The sequence below is a fragment of the Sceloporus occidentalis genome, unplaced genomic scaffold, assembly GCF_023333645.1.
Source record: "Sceloporus occidentalis isolate IW3139 unplaced genomic scaffold, rSceOcc1.0.p SCAF_3, whole genome shotgun sequence".
NCBI lineage: Eukaryota > Metazoa > Chordata > Lepidosauria > Squamata > Phrynosomatidae > Sceloporus > Sceloporus occidentalis.
In genome coordinates, this window is record NW_028316983.1 from 202558460 (window position 1) to 202577350 (window position 18891).

The window sequence follows — 18891 nt, forward strand, 5'->3', positions numbered from 1 at the left end:
CCCATTTTAATGCTCAGCAGTCCAGTGACAGAACAACGACTTTGCAGGATTTTTTCATGCATTGGTTTTGTGAAATTAATAATGAATATGACAAAGATCAGATTTTGAATATTGCTTTAACACCATCACCTCCACGCAAATGTATTGGGCTAGTATAGTTTTGTTTTTTCAGAAAATATGCATATGTCTTAGAACAGCAAAATGAAAAATGAGAAATTGCAGTAGTACAATTGGTATTTATTGTACAATGGTACACTCTCCCCTCCACATTTGTGGCTTTGACTTTTGCAGATTTGATTATTCACAGATTTTATTAATATGTTCTCTTAGGAATATCTAGGTTTTCCAGCGCAGTTCTATGTTTAGCTTTAACCAAAGTAGCATTGAAGGACCTAGAGAGAGCACTCCACTAGGCATTTGTAGCTCCTCCAGTTCAGTTCTATGGCCAGTGTCTGACAGATGTTGATCACAGTTACACTGGAAGACCTAGAGATTCCTAGAGAGGTGTTCTCTCAGGTAACAACATAGTGTTTTTATTATTTATGGATTTTCCACATTCGTGGCATTCCTGTGCCCCTAATCCCCGTGAATGTGGAGGGGCGAGTGTATATTTAATACGTTTGTTTAAAAATCAGTTAGGTTAGAGTTAATGAAATGATAAAATAAAGTGATTACATTTTTTTTTCTGGAAAGCTTAATTCAAATTGATGAAGTATGCTTACATTTTAGTAACAAGAAACCAGATTCAGAACCCAGCGCTGTGAAGAAAAAGGTCAACAAGGGAAAAGAAGGGTCAGAACATTCAGATGTAGAAAAAACACCAACAGGATCCCCACATCCTGAAGAGGAAGATGACTCAGGAGTTCAGGTACTGATACTGATAATTTGTTTGGGCCTGCTTTGTTGAATACAGTAGTTTCCTCCAGAAGTAATTCTCAGTTGTGGTTTAGTGTTACAGAAATGAACTGTTGCAGTCCTTCAGCTCATGTGTTCTCTCCTCCTCCAATGTGGCCATGAGAAACAGTCCATAAGCTTTTACTTCCCTTTTAAATTATTCAGAATATGAACAATGTTAATATTAACAATGCTTTGTTGAAACAAGCTAGCTTCAAATTGGATTTTATGACACTGACTTGTTCCAATGAACTGTACTTAAGTTTCACTTCTTTTTAGGGTTTGGACAATACACTAAATTGTGGCGATTCTGAAATGGGTGCAAAAGCCTTAGTTGTGCTGGAGGAAGAGATTTGGGATTGGAGAGAATAGTTACTAGCTTATTTGTCCTTTTTTATTTAACAGCAGCAAGGTTTGGATTTCATAGTAATCTATTCTTTCCTGGTTTGGTCTGCTCATTCCCAAGAAGCAAAGGCTGATTGAGTGGTATTCACCAGCATGCTGCTTGTTCAAAACCAGCCAAGAATCTTGACTTCTTGTGTATAGGTTTGGCCAATGTCTGTAAAGCACACATTCTTCTTTGTGGTCTCTGTGACTCACATAAATGGACTGTCCTGCACCTGCAAAGTGTATCTTTCAGAACTTTCTAGTATGTGATGTAAGCTTTTTCACAGTAGCCCTGCCTACTTCCAGCACCCCATATAGGGATCTTCCTTGGAAACCACCATTTCTTTTTTGTCTACTGCTGCAACAGCATTGAGAAGAACTGCACTCTTTCATTCATTTTCATTTGTATTAAATTTATGCTTAAGATTCCACCACCACCCCTTTTTTTTGCTGGAATATTTCAATGATCTGTAATCATTGAATGAGTTGAAATGGGAACCAGTGTACTAATTCTATAATTATGGCTAATTCTGAGGACATGCAATGTTTTGTTCCCTTTTAACTCTGTGATTTTGGGAGGTGAGACTAGAGGAGTGAGTGGAGATGGCTTTTTTTGTATTTTATTCCTTAGTATTTGTATCAGAGATATAAAGCATGGTGGGACATCATAGATGTGTTGCACTTAATATTAGTTCTCCATACCATGAGGTATAGAATGGAATCAAGATACGTGAATTTAATTTTCTATCAGTATCTAATTTCTGCCAATAAAAGTATCTTTTTCTGTCCTTTACCAGCTTTTCATTGAGCTTTCAACTGTAAAATTGTTCTTCTCCAGAAAGTTAATTAGTGTATATATGATCACCTATGTGATTTAGATTTTTCCCTTCAGTGGACATCACCTTGCACTTTCAGTTGAGCTAACAAAAATGTAGTGATGCCTAATCACCAAATCTTGCAGATAGTTAGAATTGCTTCCAGTTTTTAAACCAACATACCAGCTAGATAGCAAGAGTGAGCAATAAAAGAGAGAAAATAAGCACATACCACTTTACATAATGTTTTGAAAGTAAGTTGTTGTTAGCAATGACTGTACTTTTTCTAATTTGGATGTCACAGCAAACCTTTTTAGAGTTCTTTGAATCACTTTGGAGTTATTCTGAGTGTGTGAATCTTTTGATTCTAGACCATGTCTGACATCACATAACACTTTATTCAGGTCCTGTTCAGATTTTGGGGTGGGGAGGAATCCTAAGGCTCCTAAAAACTAGTTTGTTTGTCTGTTTATCCCACTGTATTGTGTTTTTAATCAAGTTCTGACCTTTAAGATCATACTCCCCAGTACTTAGTAACTGAATTCATTATGTGCCTTTGAGAGACTTTGTCAAAATAAAAACCATGCTAACTTTCTGTTAGTAAATCTTGCTTTATAAAAAGACCCAAGTCTGGGTTTTGTTTTGTTTGGAAGTTTTTTTTTTTTTTTTGTAGCTATGGAAAAGCAAGTTGGACACAAAACATCAAAATTATTTGCTTTTTAAAAATAGATTCTAAGGGGGAAAACAGACCAGCAAAATGCAGCATGTCCCTGGCAGCCTGGGGGCATGCCATACACACGATGCAAGCTCCCAAGATGCAGGGAACACACTGTGAAGCCACCCCACTGCCCACACAGTGGCAATTTTTTGGCATCACGGTGCTTAGATGCCACTTGCCGCTGGAGCTCCAAAAACCACCGCTGCTGCGGCAAAGGCACCTTTTTCTCGGCACAAATAGGAGCTGCTTTCTGTTGCTTCTTTTTGTACTGGGGAAACACCAGGTTGGGGTGTGGTGTGGGGTTGCTGTGGCACTGCAGTGTGTGGTGCCGCCGCGGCCCCAATCCAGTGTTTTTGGGCCATCTGTTTCGGCCCTAAGTCTATTTTGTCTCCTTTCCTCTCCTCTGCTTGGGATGATAAGTGTTAGTCAATTGAAAAACTTAAGGATACTCTTTCATCTCCTGTCACCTAGTTTCAGAAGGAAATGGGCTTCTGAGCTTGATTCCTTGATGATTTGGTAAATTTCTTGTAAATTTGAGATGCCAGTTAAGAAATTTACAGAATAAGTATTGTTTACAGGTAAGACACCAAAGTGGAATTAATAAAATTATCACTTCACTGTTAGGGACCCTTCAGAACGATGGAGACCACCTTCAGACTGAATTCATATTGCCTAATAATTTGGAAGCTACTTTCCATGATTCAGTACCATACTAGTAACATAAATGTGGAGGAGCTGTGTATATAGGGAATGTATGGTTCCATACCATATAAACATTGCCTTGACCCAATGAGCCACTTGGGTAGAGTAGAATCACATTATTCCCTGTGTTCGCTTGGTTCCTCTACACAAATGTTGCCAGAACTATATATTTGCTGAACTTTATTTGAAGCTGTACCCTTTATTCTTCTTAACTCAGCTGTTTCCCTCAGATGATGGGTAGAAAAGTATGCTTGATGCAGGCTGAGAATGCAATGTGGACAAATTCTGGCCTGGAGCTCAGCAGTTCCACACTCTTTCTCTTCCCTTCTGATCCTTACAGAGTATCTATATGGGACTCTCTAATTTGAGCTCCTCCCAAGAAGAATGCTCTGGCTTTATTTGTGTTTTACTCTGCTCTTATCTATGCATCAATTAACTGGTTACCTCCATATTTTAATTGTATTTCATATGATTTACTACCAGATTTTAATGGCTTTTCATAATGAATATCAGTCCGAAAAACAGGTATGGCACCATCTTTTGTGATGATGTGCTTGCATTCTTTATTCTTTTTATTGGATAGGCCCTTCTCATTTTGAGCTCTATACAGATAGAATGAAAACCTATATGTAAGGTTAATCATTTCATTTTCAGAAGAGGCGCTCTAGCAGACAGGTTAAGAGAAAGCGTTATACAGAAGACTTGGAGTTCAAGATTTCTGATGAAGAAGCTGATGATGCAGATGGTGCTGGACGAAACTCCCCTTCAAACACATCTCAGTCAGAGCAACAGGTTTGTTCCTATTTATGATCTTCAAGCAGAGGAGTAGACTAAAAATTCTGTTACGATTTAGGCTGTAAAACATTATAGTGTTGGCTTTCCTACCAAGGGACTTCCATCTCAGCTTGGTTCAACATGCCAAAGGAAATTAGTTGTTTAGGTTCTTAAAGGCTGTGTTCACTCAGGTTTTCTTTAGAAGCCTACAATATGTAATTCAACACAATTTAGTGAAATTAATGGTCTCTGCTGAAAAGCCTAAAACTAGGCTCCAAGGAGACTGAATTTACCTCTATGAATTCAGTGGTCTGGCTTCTATGACTTAATAAACCACTCAAGCTTGTCTCCTGCTGTCAGGCACTATAAGAACCCCTTTATGAAATTACTGTCTTGTAGTAACCAGCAGGGTATGCTTTATTTTCTGTGCAATGTAAATGATGGATAAAATAGGTTGAATAAAATGAAGGGTGATAATGTGAAATGATTCCCGTAACAACCTTTTCTTCCCCTTCCGTTTTGAAAGTGGTCTTTTAATATCACTATTTCACTTAACTAACTTGGGAAGCCATTGCTAACAGTATGCATACTTAAGCATTCATTTGGTTATTCAAATTTTAAACTTTCTTTAATATTCTTGAATTAAGTACCTTCAGAAGAAAGTGAGTAGATGGCGATATCAAAATTGCTTTGACATTTTAAGTTTCTTGATCAGAGATTTAAAGAATTACATTGTTCTCTAGAAAACTGATGACATCATTATTACTGCAGAATTACTGTACTTAAGCACAAAATGCTATTTTAACAAAAAAATATCAAAAGGTGCCTTCTGGATCATACCATGGTACTATCTAGGCCAGGACTACACAACTTGGCAGTAAATAGGGGCTAGAATTAAAATAGGCTAAACTTCTTCAGGCCGCAGATAGGTTTCAATTAAATATTAACTGTATAATTAATTAATTAATATTAATTCCATCCTCCTCCTTCTCATCTGCCTGGTCCTCTCTGCAGGAGAAAGACAAGTGGCAGAGGAGCCTTGCCCATCTTTCTCTTCCTCTGCCTGGACTTCTCCTCAGGAGAAGGCTCAGCGACGGAGGAGCCTTGAGGGGCGAGTGTTTGCCCCTCTTCCTCCTCTGTTACCCAGCCTTCTCAGGAGAAACTTGGATATTAGAGGAGTCTCACAGGGCAAGCATTTGTCCATCCTCCTTCGCATGACACTCTCCTCAGGAGAAGGCTGAGCAATGCAGGAGCCTTGAAATTGTTCCACATCCTCATGGGCTGCCCAAAATTCTTGGGCCACATGCTGTGGAAGCCTAATCTAGGTCCACATACTGTTTATAACAGGGACCAATAGAAATATTCTGTGGAGACAAAAGGCAAAGAGTTCCCTCTCTGTCACACACACTATTTTAATTTTATAATATCCCTCAGTTCTTGTTGATCAATAGATTAACCTTTTCTGATAGCACAGTTATTCAAATCTTTTCACATATTTTAGAGATAAGCCGGGTCTCTGAAATTCAATTTAGATTGGCTCCAGAAATTTCAAGTAGAATTATAGAGTGTTCAGTGAAAATTTAAAAATTAGCTTGTAATTGCAGCACCTTAATGAATCTGCTGTCATTGAACCCAGAATCCTTTTTATTCAGTATTTCCAGTGGCAAGAGAGCTCTTGTTCTGCTCTTTCTCTCTCATTCATTACTTGATTTTTCTCTTTCCATTTTTCATTCTCTTACCTGTTTTGTGAAATACAGCAAGATCTACATGTATAGGGAGCCCTGGGAAACAGAGGTAGCTACATTAGATGGCTGAACATGCAGTATAGCAAACATGAGTTGCCACTGTTCAGCACATGTATGGTGGGAAAATAGAGAGAAGTTCTTTTCTTACAATCAAGCCAGATAGCAACTCAAGCGCATAATGTTCATCAGAGTAAAGGCAAGCAAGATGAATCTCCTGATCTTATATTATGAATCTGGAATTGACAGCTTCAGTAGTATTTATGAACAAGTCGCTCCTTTCTACACTTTTGTCCACATTTTAACTGTTGTGAAATCTTTTGTTGCAGGAATGCACAGATGCTGAAGGCCCTGTAGTGGAGAAAATCATGAGTAGTCGTACAGTCAAGAAACAAGTAAATAATTTTTTTGCATGAAAATTCTTTCTTATAAAACAAACGGATATTAGAGATAACTTACCGTATATACTCGACTATAAGTCGATCTCATATATAAGTCGAGGGTAAGGTTTTGGGGCCAAAATTATGGATTTTAATATGACCCATGGATAAGTTGATGGTAAAACCTAGGGTCATGTAAAAAAAGGATCTAAAGTGGATGTAGTAAAGAAAAACATTGCCAAAGAACTTACAGAATTTCAGCAGGCATAATTGTTTGTGCTCATACTAAAGGCTAGATGAATGAAGGGGGTCAGTGCTTCCAAGGCAAATAAAACTCTTGCCTATGAGAGTTAAAATACATTACTTACATTGACCCATGGATAAGTCGACCCAGGTTTTTTGGGTTAATTTTTTAACCTAAATTTCTAGATTTATACATGAGTATATATATACCGTATGTGTTTTAAAAATTATTTGCCTGACTCAAATATTAATTTAATCTGCCTACACTACTAGGTTAATTTAAATTAACCTAATTTTAAAAATTAGTTCTTTAAACAACCTGTTCATAGTATATAAGAATTTATGAAGGAATTAGAAAAAAAATCAACATTATCAGAGGAAATATAACACTAACATAAGGGCAAAGGAGATGGCGCAAAAGGTCCGCGGTGGGACTGCCTCAGGACTTTGCTTCAGGACTGCAGCAGCAACACATGCCCCGCCTGATCCGAGCCACCACCATGGTTCTAAACCAGGGGCCAAAAAAGAGCAGTATTTTACTGCTCCTTTGTGGCTGGTCCTTTGTGAAAAAGCCATGCCTGGAGCAGCTTCTGGCCACGTTCGGGGTGTGCATCATCTGAATGCTAGGCCCCCAGAAGTGGGACTTTTGGGCCATCTGTTTGAGGCTGTAGTTGCCTTGGTTTTTTCTGTTATGCAAGTAATAATATATTTGCCCTTACAGTTACTAGGTATTGTCTGTGTAATTGGTTGCATTGTCATTTGCCCAACTATGTTGGAGTTTACATAACTGAGAACTAGATATTCCCAAATATAATGTTATATGGGCTAGCCAGTTGATGAGATTGGATACCACCCATTATTTTTTTAAAAAATTTAAGCCCAAACTTGTGGATAACCTGGCATGTCCAGTCCAGTGTTAGTGTCCAACAGCTCATTAATTAAGACTGAAGTGCATTGTTAGTTAAGACTAAAGCTGCTTGTTTCTTCAGAGTTTACTCCAGTGAAGAAATTTGAACAGTTCCCCATTCCTACAAAAATGAAGATCTAGTGTTTTTATTGTTTGTTATTTGTTTTTGCTTTTTACTTTTCTTCTGTGTATTTGGTTGCAAAAACCTAGGGGATCAATGTTCTCCAATATGAGTTCTTTAATTTTAATTGAGTTGTTTCTGTGGATTATATTTGAAGTTTTCGAGGTGTGAAGTATGTGCCCGATATCTTCTGCTTTGACAGTTAAGAATGGGTTAATATCTGAACTATCTGTATTGGCATAATGATTCTTTATTTTTTTTCTAATATTAACAGCAGTCTAGTTTAATACTGTGTTTTGCATTGTAGCACATACTAAATAGAGTTGTAAACTTGGTATCATTTGGGTCCATTTTATTAGCTCTGTAAATAACATTGTATTTAACACCCCTTTTTACTGTCTAAATTTTATTTTAAAGCTGTCAGCCAGTGAGGGGAAAGTAGTTGAACTGATGTGTTGTTGATTTTAACATATCAGTTCAAGAAGTTCAAGGTTCCTAATGGATCGTTATATAGCAGAAGTAGAAAAGACCTCTCTGTGTGAGACAGTGGAGAGCTAATTCCACTAGAATAGAAAATACTGGGCAGGATGGACCAGTGACCTGAATCTCTGTATATCAGAATTCCTTATATTTCAATCTTGGCTCCTACATTTGTACTTAGAAAGTTTTCTTGATTCTTTTAAAATGTTTTTGCATTCCCTTCAAGGTGGAGTGATAGTTTTAAAAGTAGAATTAATAAGATTGCCATGTTATGAGCCATCCCAAATGTAAGGATAAACTATTTGATCTGGAAAGAGTTGTAATTGCCTGTGTTGTTTAGTTTTTTTAGTGGTCTGTGTATTGACTTTTTATTTCATGAGGTTCTGTGTCTTGTATAATTTTAAAAAGTACCACAGCACAAAGGGAACTATCTCACCAAAATGAAGTACTGTTAAGTCCAATTTATGTTAATAAAAGAGATTTAATGGTGTTCTTAATACTTCTATTGAAATCAATTTGACTTCAAAGTCCTCAACTCTTCAAGCTAATAATTGTAACTTAAGGCTGTATCAAAATCTAAGGATTCATTACTGTGCAAAAATGAGACTTTAAGGTTGTTTTACATGACATGCCTCCTGCTCATGTTGATATTACTGATACTTAGCATTAATTTGGAACTCTTTGTCACAGCTTTAATCTTACTTAAATATAGTATTTTGCACTAATTCAATTTGCCTGCTTTCTATTTCAAATATCTTACAGGAATGAATTGAGTGACACCTTGTAATAATATTAGTATTGCCAACAATTAAAACAATGGCTAGAAATAAAAAATTAGTTTAAGGTGGACTGTTATGTAGCAGTAGTAATGATATCGAAGCATAAACCACATTAAAACACTACTTGAACATGTTACAAAACCCACAATATAAAGTTGCCATGAGCCAGCCAAAAATAATACATATGGCATTCAGGAGTGCAGTTGCTAATTGGCTGCTGCCTGAGAAAATGGTACACTTGGCTTCTCCTTAACACTGTGGGTTTGGCAGAAAGCCAGAGTTGGGGTCAGGTTGTTGTGAATGAAGCTGCATGTGGTTAGGGAGGAGTTAAAATGATTCATGTCTTGGAAGTTATAATAAGTAGTGCAGAATGTTCTTGGGTAAGCAGATGTAAGGATATCTTTGCTTGTATCATTCTTCCTTTAAAATACCATACAGCAAATTGTCCTTTTGTTAAACTGCAGTCATTTCTGCTTTTCAGTAATAATCTGTGACACACACACAGAGAGAGAGAGAGACAGACAGAGAGAAGGTGATATTTAAAATAGCTGCTCTTCGTTGATTTCTTTTTATAGATAGAGAATGGAGAGGAGGTGGAAACAGAAGAATTCTATGTAAAATACAAAAACTTGTAAGTAAGCCCTAATATTACAATTCCTAGATGTTTAGAAGTGTATTTTAAGTTATCCTGTTATTATCCAATCTAATAGTTTCTTGCATGCAAAATGTGAACATGAATGGTGCCTGGAATTATTTACTGCTGTCACTTTTCTTTCTATAGTTTTGTTGAAATACCTAAATCCTTCTTTTTACAGGGAGGTAGTGTTTTTACTGGATTGTGCCTGTAATCACTGGAATCACAGAAATTATTACTAGTAATATTAATAGCCATCTAAATTTTGCAATACTTTTAGCTGTGTCAGGCATGCATAAAAGAATTCAGTCCATGGGCATGGAATCTCTGTCCAGACCACTACCTTTTACTGCCAGATTCTCCTTCTTTGTAAAAACTCTTAAATTTTCCCCTTTGTATTATTGATCAGTGCCCTAATAGCTTTTCCTTGTTGAATGCTGACAAAGACTGTTGCCACACTGCAGAATTAATGCAGTTTGACTGCACTTTAATTGTCATTACTCTGTCCCGTGGAGTCCTGGGAATTTTAGTTTGTTGTGACACCAGAGCAGTTAAAGCAATGTCAAAGTGTATTAATTCTGCAGTGTAGATACAGTCAAAGATTACCTATATCAGTAAAAGCTCTTATCTCTGATATGCTGCTGTTGAGATAAAAGTAGAGTAAGAATAGGCAGGGCCTACAGAAGAATTTACTAAGTGATTTAGGGTGAAGCAGCCAGGCAGCCAGGAGCAGCCTCCTAAAGTGGGCTACCACCACAGTCATAAATGGGCGCTCTGGAAGTTGCTTCTTTTGGCCTGTCTGTTTTGGGCCTTAGTTATGCTTTCTTCTGAATATGCATAACAAAGGTTTGTCCTTCTTCCATCTGCATTGGCTTAAGATAGCTAAGGCGCTTTACAGAGTGCCCCAAAAGGGCGCTCTGCTGGCACCCGTGTTTGCTGCGCCAGGGAACTGCAGCGGACAAACCATGCGATTCCCTGGCGCAGCAAAAAGAACCCACAAAAAGCGGATTCTTTTTGCGGCGCTGTTATGACGCCACAAGGCACCAATGGTGCACTTGAGGTGTCATTACCGTGCCGCGGCATGCTGATGCTAAGCGTCCGTGACGTCAAAATGGCAGCGCCCATGTGTTTAGGGCGCTGCCATTTTGACGTACCCAGTACGTCCTAGGGGTGAGGCCTGATTGGATGCTGCGTCCTCGGCTAACCCCTAGGACGTACTGGGGGCGTGGCAAAGGCCTGTGTAGAACAGGCCTAAGAATCACATTTTGGTCCCATCTACTTTGTCTTTTGGCCACAGCTGTGTTGATTTAAGCTCTTCCCACAAATAGAATGCAACTCAGAGATACTGATATATTGAAATGTGGGCCTTGGACTTAAAAGGATTCCCCATCTCTGCTCTCTACAAACTAAAGTCCAGAGAATTTCTGGAATTGCTTCAAGAAAAAACAAAATCTATTCTGTTAGCTGATGGTGTGTTGTTATATGCCATAAAGTTGGCTTTAAGTTAAAGTACCATATGAATGAGAGACCACCAACATTCTCTGTTACTGACAACCTTGCGCTGGTATTTGTTTACTGCATGGATGGCCCTTGTGGTCTCTTCCAACTCTGATTCTATGATTACTATTACTCCTACTACTACTTCTTCTTCTCAAAATTATCAAATATAGAAGAGTATTTAACCCGGTTTGTGCCTAAAGAAGCTTAATCTGATGCCTTTGTTCAATCTATTTTTAATTTAAATATGTTTATAGCATTCATTTCGAGAAACGTAGTGTGATTAATGGGAAAATGTACATTCTGATTTTTACTTTAATTACATACAATCAAATATTTTATATAAATATTAAGCTGTGACTATATATTTGATATATTACTGGGACACTGCATGCTGGAATTGTTTTTTGTTTTTGCTTTTTTTTTCATTTTGACTTCTAGCTCTTACCTTCACTGTCAGTGGGCATCTGTGGAAGTATTGGACAAAGATAGGCGAATACAACAAAAAATTAAGAGATTTAAAGCAAAGCAGGGGCAAAATAAGTTCCTTTCAGAGGTATGTAGATTTTATTTTGGTGATATACTTTAAATCCTATTATTGTAAACTAGGTGACAGATACTCATATTAGTTCATCTCATGATTATTGATATGCATTCTAGTGTTCCTTTTGCTGAAAACTTTGAAACCTTCAACTGATACTGAATGTGTCAATTTACCAGATATTGGGAACAGTCACTGGGAGCACATTATAGCAGTTTTCAGATGTTTGTGCTCACTCCCCATTCATTTCTTGTCACAAAATATCCCATACAAATATTAATCTATATGTCCCACCCCACCCCAGTTTTGGGCCCAACATAGTTTAGAGGAGATTAATAATAATAATAATAATAATAATAATAATAATAATAATTTGTTTTATTTATATACTGCTATTCCAGAGATCATAGCGGTGAACAGCAAGTAAGCTAATTAGCAAGATTATCTCCTGTGGACACCTTTTAAATGGCACCATAGATAAATTGAGACTAGAATACATTCTTGATGGCTGTGCTTCAATATAGAACTGTTTTCTGTAGCAATACTTTTGGAAGCACTGCAAAACTTCCCTGTTCATGCTGGGCACCATGTTCCAAGATAATGTCTGCAAAACATGTGGAAAGTTTTGTGATACCTTAATTCAACTGACTTCTATTGTTTTATTGTTAGAGATTAGTTTTGTTCCATGCTGTGCATCTTCCAAATAGAATAAGCTATTTGAATAAGTAACTTATAAATATTGGGGTTATTTTTGCTTTATTAAATGTTCTGAATGCACTGATTTAGGTTCCACATATTTGCATTTTGTTTTGATTTTTCCATTTCTTTATTATTCACTCCACTAAATAGGAAGTTGCTTTTTCCAGTTCCAGGCATGTTTGTTCTAACTAGTTTTAGTGCTTAAATTGTTAGTTATTTGGTTTTTACCAATCTCTAAAAAATTAAGAGAATTGTTGTAGACATGAAGAGAGATGGAAATATTTTATTCTGGATTGTAATGCTTTTTAACATTGAGATTATACTGTTGTACACTACATTGTTGGTGCTTTTTCAACCAGAAGACAGTACAAAACTTTTTAATGAATCACACGTAGACTGTCCCGAAACCTTTCTTCCTGAAAGAGGTGTGATAATTTCAGCAACTAAATGACCTACACTTTGCTTGCTCACAAACTAGAATGGACATGAGTCTTGCTTACAACAGGTACGGTGTCCATGGGGATTTGGTTCCAACCCCCCTGTGAATACCAGAAACGTTACCTGTGATCAACTGCAGTCAGACCAAGAAGTGATCCTAGGGGAGTAGCAGAGGCAGCAGAGACAAGGCTTGGACACCAGGAACACATTCTTCCTGCTTCGTCTGTGATGATTTTCTTTCTTTCTTTTCTTAAAAAAAACAAAACAAAAACAGAAGCAGAAGCTGGCTTGCTCCCAGCAATAAGAATGTGTGTCTGGTGTTTGGCTGACAGAAATCACTCTCACCATGAAGCCTCAGCCAGAATTTAAACCCCTTCCTCACTCCCTTTCCCACCACAAAGCCTTAGCAAGATTTTAAACCCCTTTCCTGGTGATCTACCTCCTTACCCCACTTCTGCTGCTTCTCTGTTGCTGTCCTGCAAGGTGCATCAGTGAGACTTCCTTCAACTGACAGGAGGAGGTGTACATTCTTCCTGCTGGAAACAAGCCACCCACTGTTTTTGCTTTTTGAAGGAAGTAGCAGAATCGTCACAGCTGAAGCATGAAAAATGTGTGCTTTGGTACCTGGACTTTGCCCCGTCACCTCCGCTACTACCCTGGGACCACTTCTCAACTTGGTTGCAGTCAATCACAGTTAAAAATTTTTAAATGTTTCTTCATTTCAATCCACGTTTCTCAGATATGTGGCTATCAAACTCATGGATACTGAGGGCCCACTGTATATAATAAGCACATTCTTTACTCGGTAAGGAAAAAAGATCAAGGCTGATACAAACAAATAGATCGAAGTAGCACCTAATTTTGTGTGTACTTATAACCCTTTTGTCAAAATGACCATTTTTAATCAACAAAATAGGTTGTAAATTCACCATGCTTGAGCTGATAATTTTTGGTAAGTGAAAAACTAAACTGGAAGGATATTCCCAGTCCAAAATAGTTCACTGGATATGACTTGGCAACAGCCCTGGCAATTGAAAAAAAAAAAAAGGATTTCCTTTCAACTGCTACAGTATAATCCTTTCAAGAAAATCTATGCCAATAATAGTAGATTTGGCAAGAGTCAAAACCATTTGTTGAGGTGTGGATTTGAGTGTTTTTCATCTCCCTTGAGCCCCTTGTAAACACCAGCACCCATGAAGAAAGTGAGGTCGACAGTGCCTAGGGTTACAGTGTTGATGGCTAAGATCAGCATACTACATCAGAGATAAATCAGCAATGCTTATAGAGTAGCCATCAAGCTAGCTGGAAACCACATTCCTGCAAAGATTTCTAAAACCAATTGTTTCCAGTAATTTGGGGTAGGAACATTAGAAGTGGTCGAATGCTCTGATAGATAAGGGAAGCATAATATAGTTGGTGCCAGACCACTCTGAAATTTCAGATATACGTACTTTGTGTGCCATGCCACTTGTTTTAGACTAATTATTTGGAGAATACCAGTATTTCCCTGGAGCTCACAAGGTGTCAGTTTCAACCTTTAAGAGCATGCATGAATTTTTAAAAAGTAGGCCAGTTGTATATTTCAGTATTGGGAGAATTTGAGGCTGAGGTGAAGTTTAACAAGTCATTTGGTGATTCCCATTCTTAAGAAATTGTACTATACACTTCTGACGCATGATTACATATCATAAATAAGAGGGTTGTTGGTAAGATAAGCAATAGCTTTTAACATAAAGAGGGAAATTCCCATGCATGATTTTTCTAGTGGCCTTTTAATTTCCTTCTGAAATAATCTGTAAAACTGATTTATACAGCAATTAGGTAACTTCTGTACTTATATTTTTACAGTACTTAGCATACATGGCTCCAGTTTCTTTATTGCAAGCTGCAGTCTTCAGGAGAATGTTAAATGCATTGCATGGTATAAGCCTTTTTGATTGCTCATTAGTGAATTGTAATTTCACACTCCATTTAAAATATTCTTAAACATTCTCGTGCAGTAAAAGGTTTCACACAGTAATTAAGAGGCCCAGTTAACAAAGTCTGAGAAGTCCGATTCCCTCACGGGGAACAATTTTGCTGAATTGTCACATTTCAATTAACATGTTAAGTTTGCCAAGTATACATTATGTATACTATAAACTTCCCCCCATTATTTACTTACAGAAAATACAAAGATTTCTGCTTTTATTTTTATGCTTTTTTATCCATAAACAGATAGATGATGAACTCTTTAATCCTGATTATGTTGAAGTTGATCGAATAATGGATATTTCATATAGCAAGGATGGTAATGGAGAGGTAAGTACATGTTATTTTATGAGGTTGTTCTTTAGAAATAGTAATACATGACATGCTCTATTTTCATTTGCTCTCAACAGATGTTGCCAAAAACTTGCTATATGTTATCTTGCCTATTTTTAGTTGTAAATGTTTAAATAAGGTTAAAAACATTCAGATTCTTTATCCAGCCAAAAAATACCTTATTTATTTACATCTGTTAAATTTAATACTAATGTTAGCAATATGACAGCAGATATTTCAGAATATATATCAAACTACTGATTTTTCATTGCATTTGTGCAGTACTGAAACTCACAATCCTTGTTTATGTAATATGGTATGCATTCCTCATTTGAATATTTTTAAGCTTTGATGTGACATAAAAATTAACGTTTACAAAGCAGGCCTCTTTTTAAACTGAATTCTTCTGAGGAATTCTGAGAGGATGATTGCCCTTCCCCACTGAAGCCCCCTGTGTTTCCCCATGACTGTCTTTAAAGGGTATGAAATCCTCCCCCCATGGAGACAGTTTCCATGTGATATAAAGGGCAACACGGTATGGGAAGAGAAGAAAATTCAATTGTGACTGTCCATACAACATTGGATTTAACCCAAGGTAGCAAATTAATTAGTGGTTAATTAATTAATAATTGTCTTCTGTGGCAAATGGTTATCCATTTCATTGAGTATCTAGATATTGAGTAAATATTATCTTACTTAGGGTTCAGTTAACATACAAAATACTTTCCAATCTGAACTAGATAAGGCCTGTGTGAAATAACTGCTAAATAGTAAAACTTAAATATTCTAAAGTAGTAGTTCCCAAACTTTGGTCTCCAGATGCTTTTGGGCTTCAGCTTCCAGAAATTCTAATTGTTGGCCTAGCTGGCTAGGGCTTCTTGGAGTTGAACTCCAAAATACCTGGAGGACCAGAGTTTGGGAACCACAGCCCTAAAGGCAACAGATCTTATCTGATCTTGGAGGCTAAGCAAGGTCAGTTGTAGTTTGTACTTGGATAGACACCAGGCTATATTTCAAAGGCAGGAACTGACAAAACCACCTCTGAGTATTTCTTGCCTCAGAAAACCCTATGAAATTCATGGGATCGACTTGAAGGACATACTCTCACCCACACAAATGTACACTTAGGGGTAAATCTCATTTATTTGTTCTGCTCGGTTCTGTTTTGAACTTGTAAATGGTTTAGGGCTTTGTTCCTCTTTTATGACCACTTCCTTCAGCAATAGTACTTACAGGGCTGCCTTGCAGAGAAATTCTGTGGTCCATTATTTATAGAAAATAAAATAGTTTTATAAAGATCATATTAATTGTTTAATTAAAATGTCATTTTAAGTTGTGAGCTGCTGTTTTAATAGGGGTATAGTGCTTTGTGGTTGTTGTTGTGTGCCTTCAAGTCGTTTCCAACTTATGGTGACCTTAAGGCCATATCATGAAGTTTTCTTGGCAAGATTTGCTCAGGGGAGGTTTGCCATTGCATCCCTCCAAAGCTGAGAGAGTTTGGCTTGTCCAAGGTCCACCAGTATATTTTCATGGCCAAGCAGAGATTCAAATCCTCTTCTCCAGAGTTGGAGTCCAACATGCTTGCTGAAGTATTTTTGTTTATAAATTTATATGGAAAATGTTCAGTTGTATAAATGGATTTCAGTTTTCCAAACAGTTTTTTGTTCTGAAATAGAACTCCACATTGTTTGGAAAAATAGTCTTGTAGGCAGATGATGAAATACATTGCTGCAATATTTTGTCATTATTATCAGCCACTTGAGTAGTGAATTGGTTTTGCTACTAAAATAAAGTGTTAATAAAATATATTGAGTGAGTCTTACTTAGTCTTCAGAGTTCTGCTATAGATGATAATGCTGTTATGTTTAGGAAGCACATAATTCATTTTCATTCAATCTACTTTTTTCTTTTTTTAATTAAAACAAAGCCCGTGACTCATTATCTGGTGAAATGGTGTTCACTTCCATATGAAGACAGCACATGGGAATTAAAGCAAGATATAGATCAAGCTAAGATTGAAGAATTTGAGAAATTAATGGCTAGGGAGCCAGAAACAGCACGTGTGGTAAGATACGGATCTATATGGAAGATATTACCAAAAAAATAGCGTAGTAGTTTGGTCTTTGGAAACAATAATATAATTTGCTGTATTTGAAACAGGAGCGACCACCTGCTGATGACTGGAAGAAGTCAGAGAGTTCCAGGGAATATAAAAACAACAACAAACTCAGGGAATACCAGTTGGAAGGAGTAAACTGGCTTCTATTCAACTGGTACAACACGTATGTAAATTAACATTATTATAAAAAGAATAATGCATAGCTTACTGTTGAAACTTAGTATTCTGCACTATTTTAAAATTTGGGGATTTTTAAAAAGTTAATGTGCTGACTTTATTATCAAAAGTATATGCATGTCCATATGAAACCTAGTGAATATTTTAAAACAATATATGTATAAAATTTGAATTTATTGTGGCTTCTTTATGTCTGGATAGTAGTATTCAGATAAATTGAGCAACTGTGCTTTATGAATACCATTTGAGAGTTGAATTGTAACTTCATTCGTGAACATTATTGTTAATTTATTGCAGGCGAAACTGCATTTTAGCAGATGAAATGGGATTGGGGAAAACTATCCAATCGATTACATTTCTCTATGAGATATATTTAAAAGGAATCCATGGTCCTTTTTTGGTTATTGCCCCATTATCCACAATCCCCAATTGGGAAAGGGAATTCCGTACCTGGACAGAGTTGAATGTTGTTGTATATCATGGGAGTCAAGCCAGCCGACGGATGATTCAGTCGTATGAAATGTACTTCAAAGATGCACAGGTAAACCTTATTGTAACAAAGACTTCTTTACATATCGTGTATTGTTTCTGTTGCATCAATTTTTTAAGATGAGTAATACAAATTTAGAGGGTTAGAGGAATAGTATTGAGTTCAAGGAGGCTTCTGGGAACACAGTTTTCATAGAATCATAAAATTCTAGAGTTGGAAGAGGCCACAAGGGCCATCCAGTCTAACCCCCTGCCTGCTGGAACTCTCAATCAAAGCATCCCTGACAAATGGCCATCAAACCTCTGTTTAAAGACCTCCAGGGAAGGAGACTTCACTACACTCCGAGGGAGTGTGTTCCACTGTCGAACAGCACTTACTGTCAGGAAGTTGCTCCTAATGTTGAGGTGGAATCTCTTATCCTGTAGCTTGCATCCATTGTTCTGGGTCCTGTTTGCTCCCTCCTCAATATGACATCTCTTCAAATATTTAAACAGGGCTATCATATCACCTCTTAACCTTCTCTTCTCCAGGCTAAACATCGCCAGCTCCCTAAGTCGTTCTTCATAGGACATGGCTTCCAGGCCGTTCACCATTTTATTCCCCCTACTTTGGACACACTCCAGTTTCTCAACATCCTTTTTGAGTTGTGGTGCCCAGAACTGGACACAGTATTTGAGGTGGGGCCTGACCAAAGCAGAATAGAGTGGCACTATTATTTCCCTTGATCTAGACACTATACTTTTATTGATGCAACCTAAAATTGCATTGGCCTTCTTAGCTGCCACATTGCACTGTTGACTCATGTTCAACTTGTGGTCTACTTGGACTCCTAGATCCCTTTTACTTTATTTACTTATAAACAAGTTGCATGGAGAGAATATATTTCATTTAAAAAGTGAAATACCACTTTTCATGGTAGAGGACCTAAAGCGGCAGCAAAAAAAGGCAAATGTGATGTGGTCCATGTGAAGCACATACAGGAACCCCCTCTAATCTGATGGGTTAGGGACTGAAGGACTGTCAAAAAAGTGAAAATTGTCAAAATGCACG

At 37.2% G+C, this 18891-nt stretch overlaps 1 protein-coding gene across 1 annotated transcript in view; it reads left to right on the forward strand.

Annotated features, from left to right (window-relative positions):
• CHD7 (chromodomain helicase DNA binding protein 7) overlaps positions 1 to 18891 on the forward strand; it is a 209962-nt gene that overhangs the window by 133005 nt on the left and 58066 nt on the right. Inside the window, exons 5-13 of the mRNA XM_089517366.1 lie at positions 730 to 868; positions 4171 to 4308; positions 6362 to 6427; positions 9518 to 9573; positions 11515 to 11629; positions 14969 to 15052; positions 16983 to 17120; positions 17216 to 17337; positions 17649 to 17892. Of these exons, the coding sequence (XP_089373492.1) occupies positions 730 to 868; positions 4171 to 4308; positions 6362 to 6427; positions 9518 to 9573; positions 11515 to 11629; positions 14969 to 15052; positions 16983 to 17120; positions 17216 to 17337; positions 17649 to 17892 (1102 nt within the window). The remainder of the gene's footprint in view (positions 1 to 729; positions 869 to 4170; positions 4309 to 6361; positions 6428 to 9517; positions 9574 to 11514; positions 11630 to 14968; positions 15053 to 16982; positions 17121 to 17215; positions 17338 to 17648; positions 17893 to 18891) is intronic.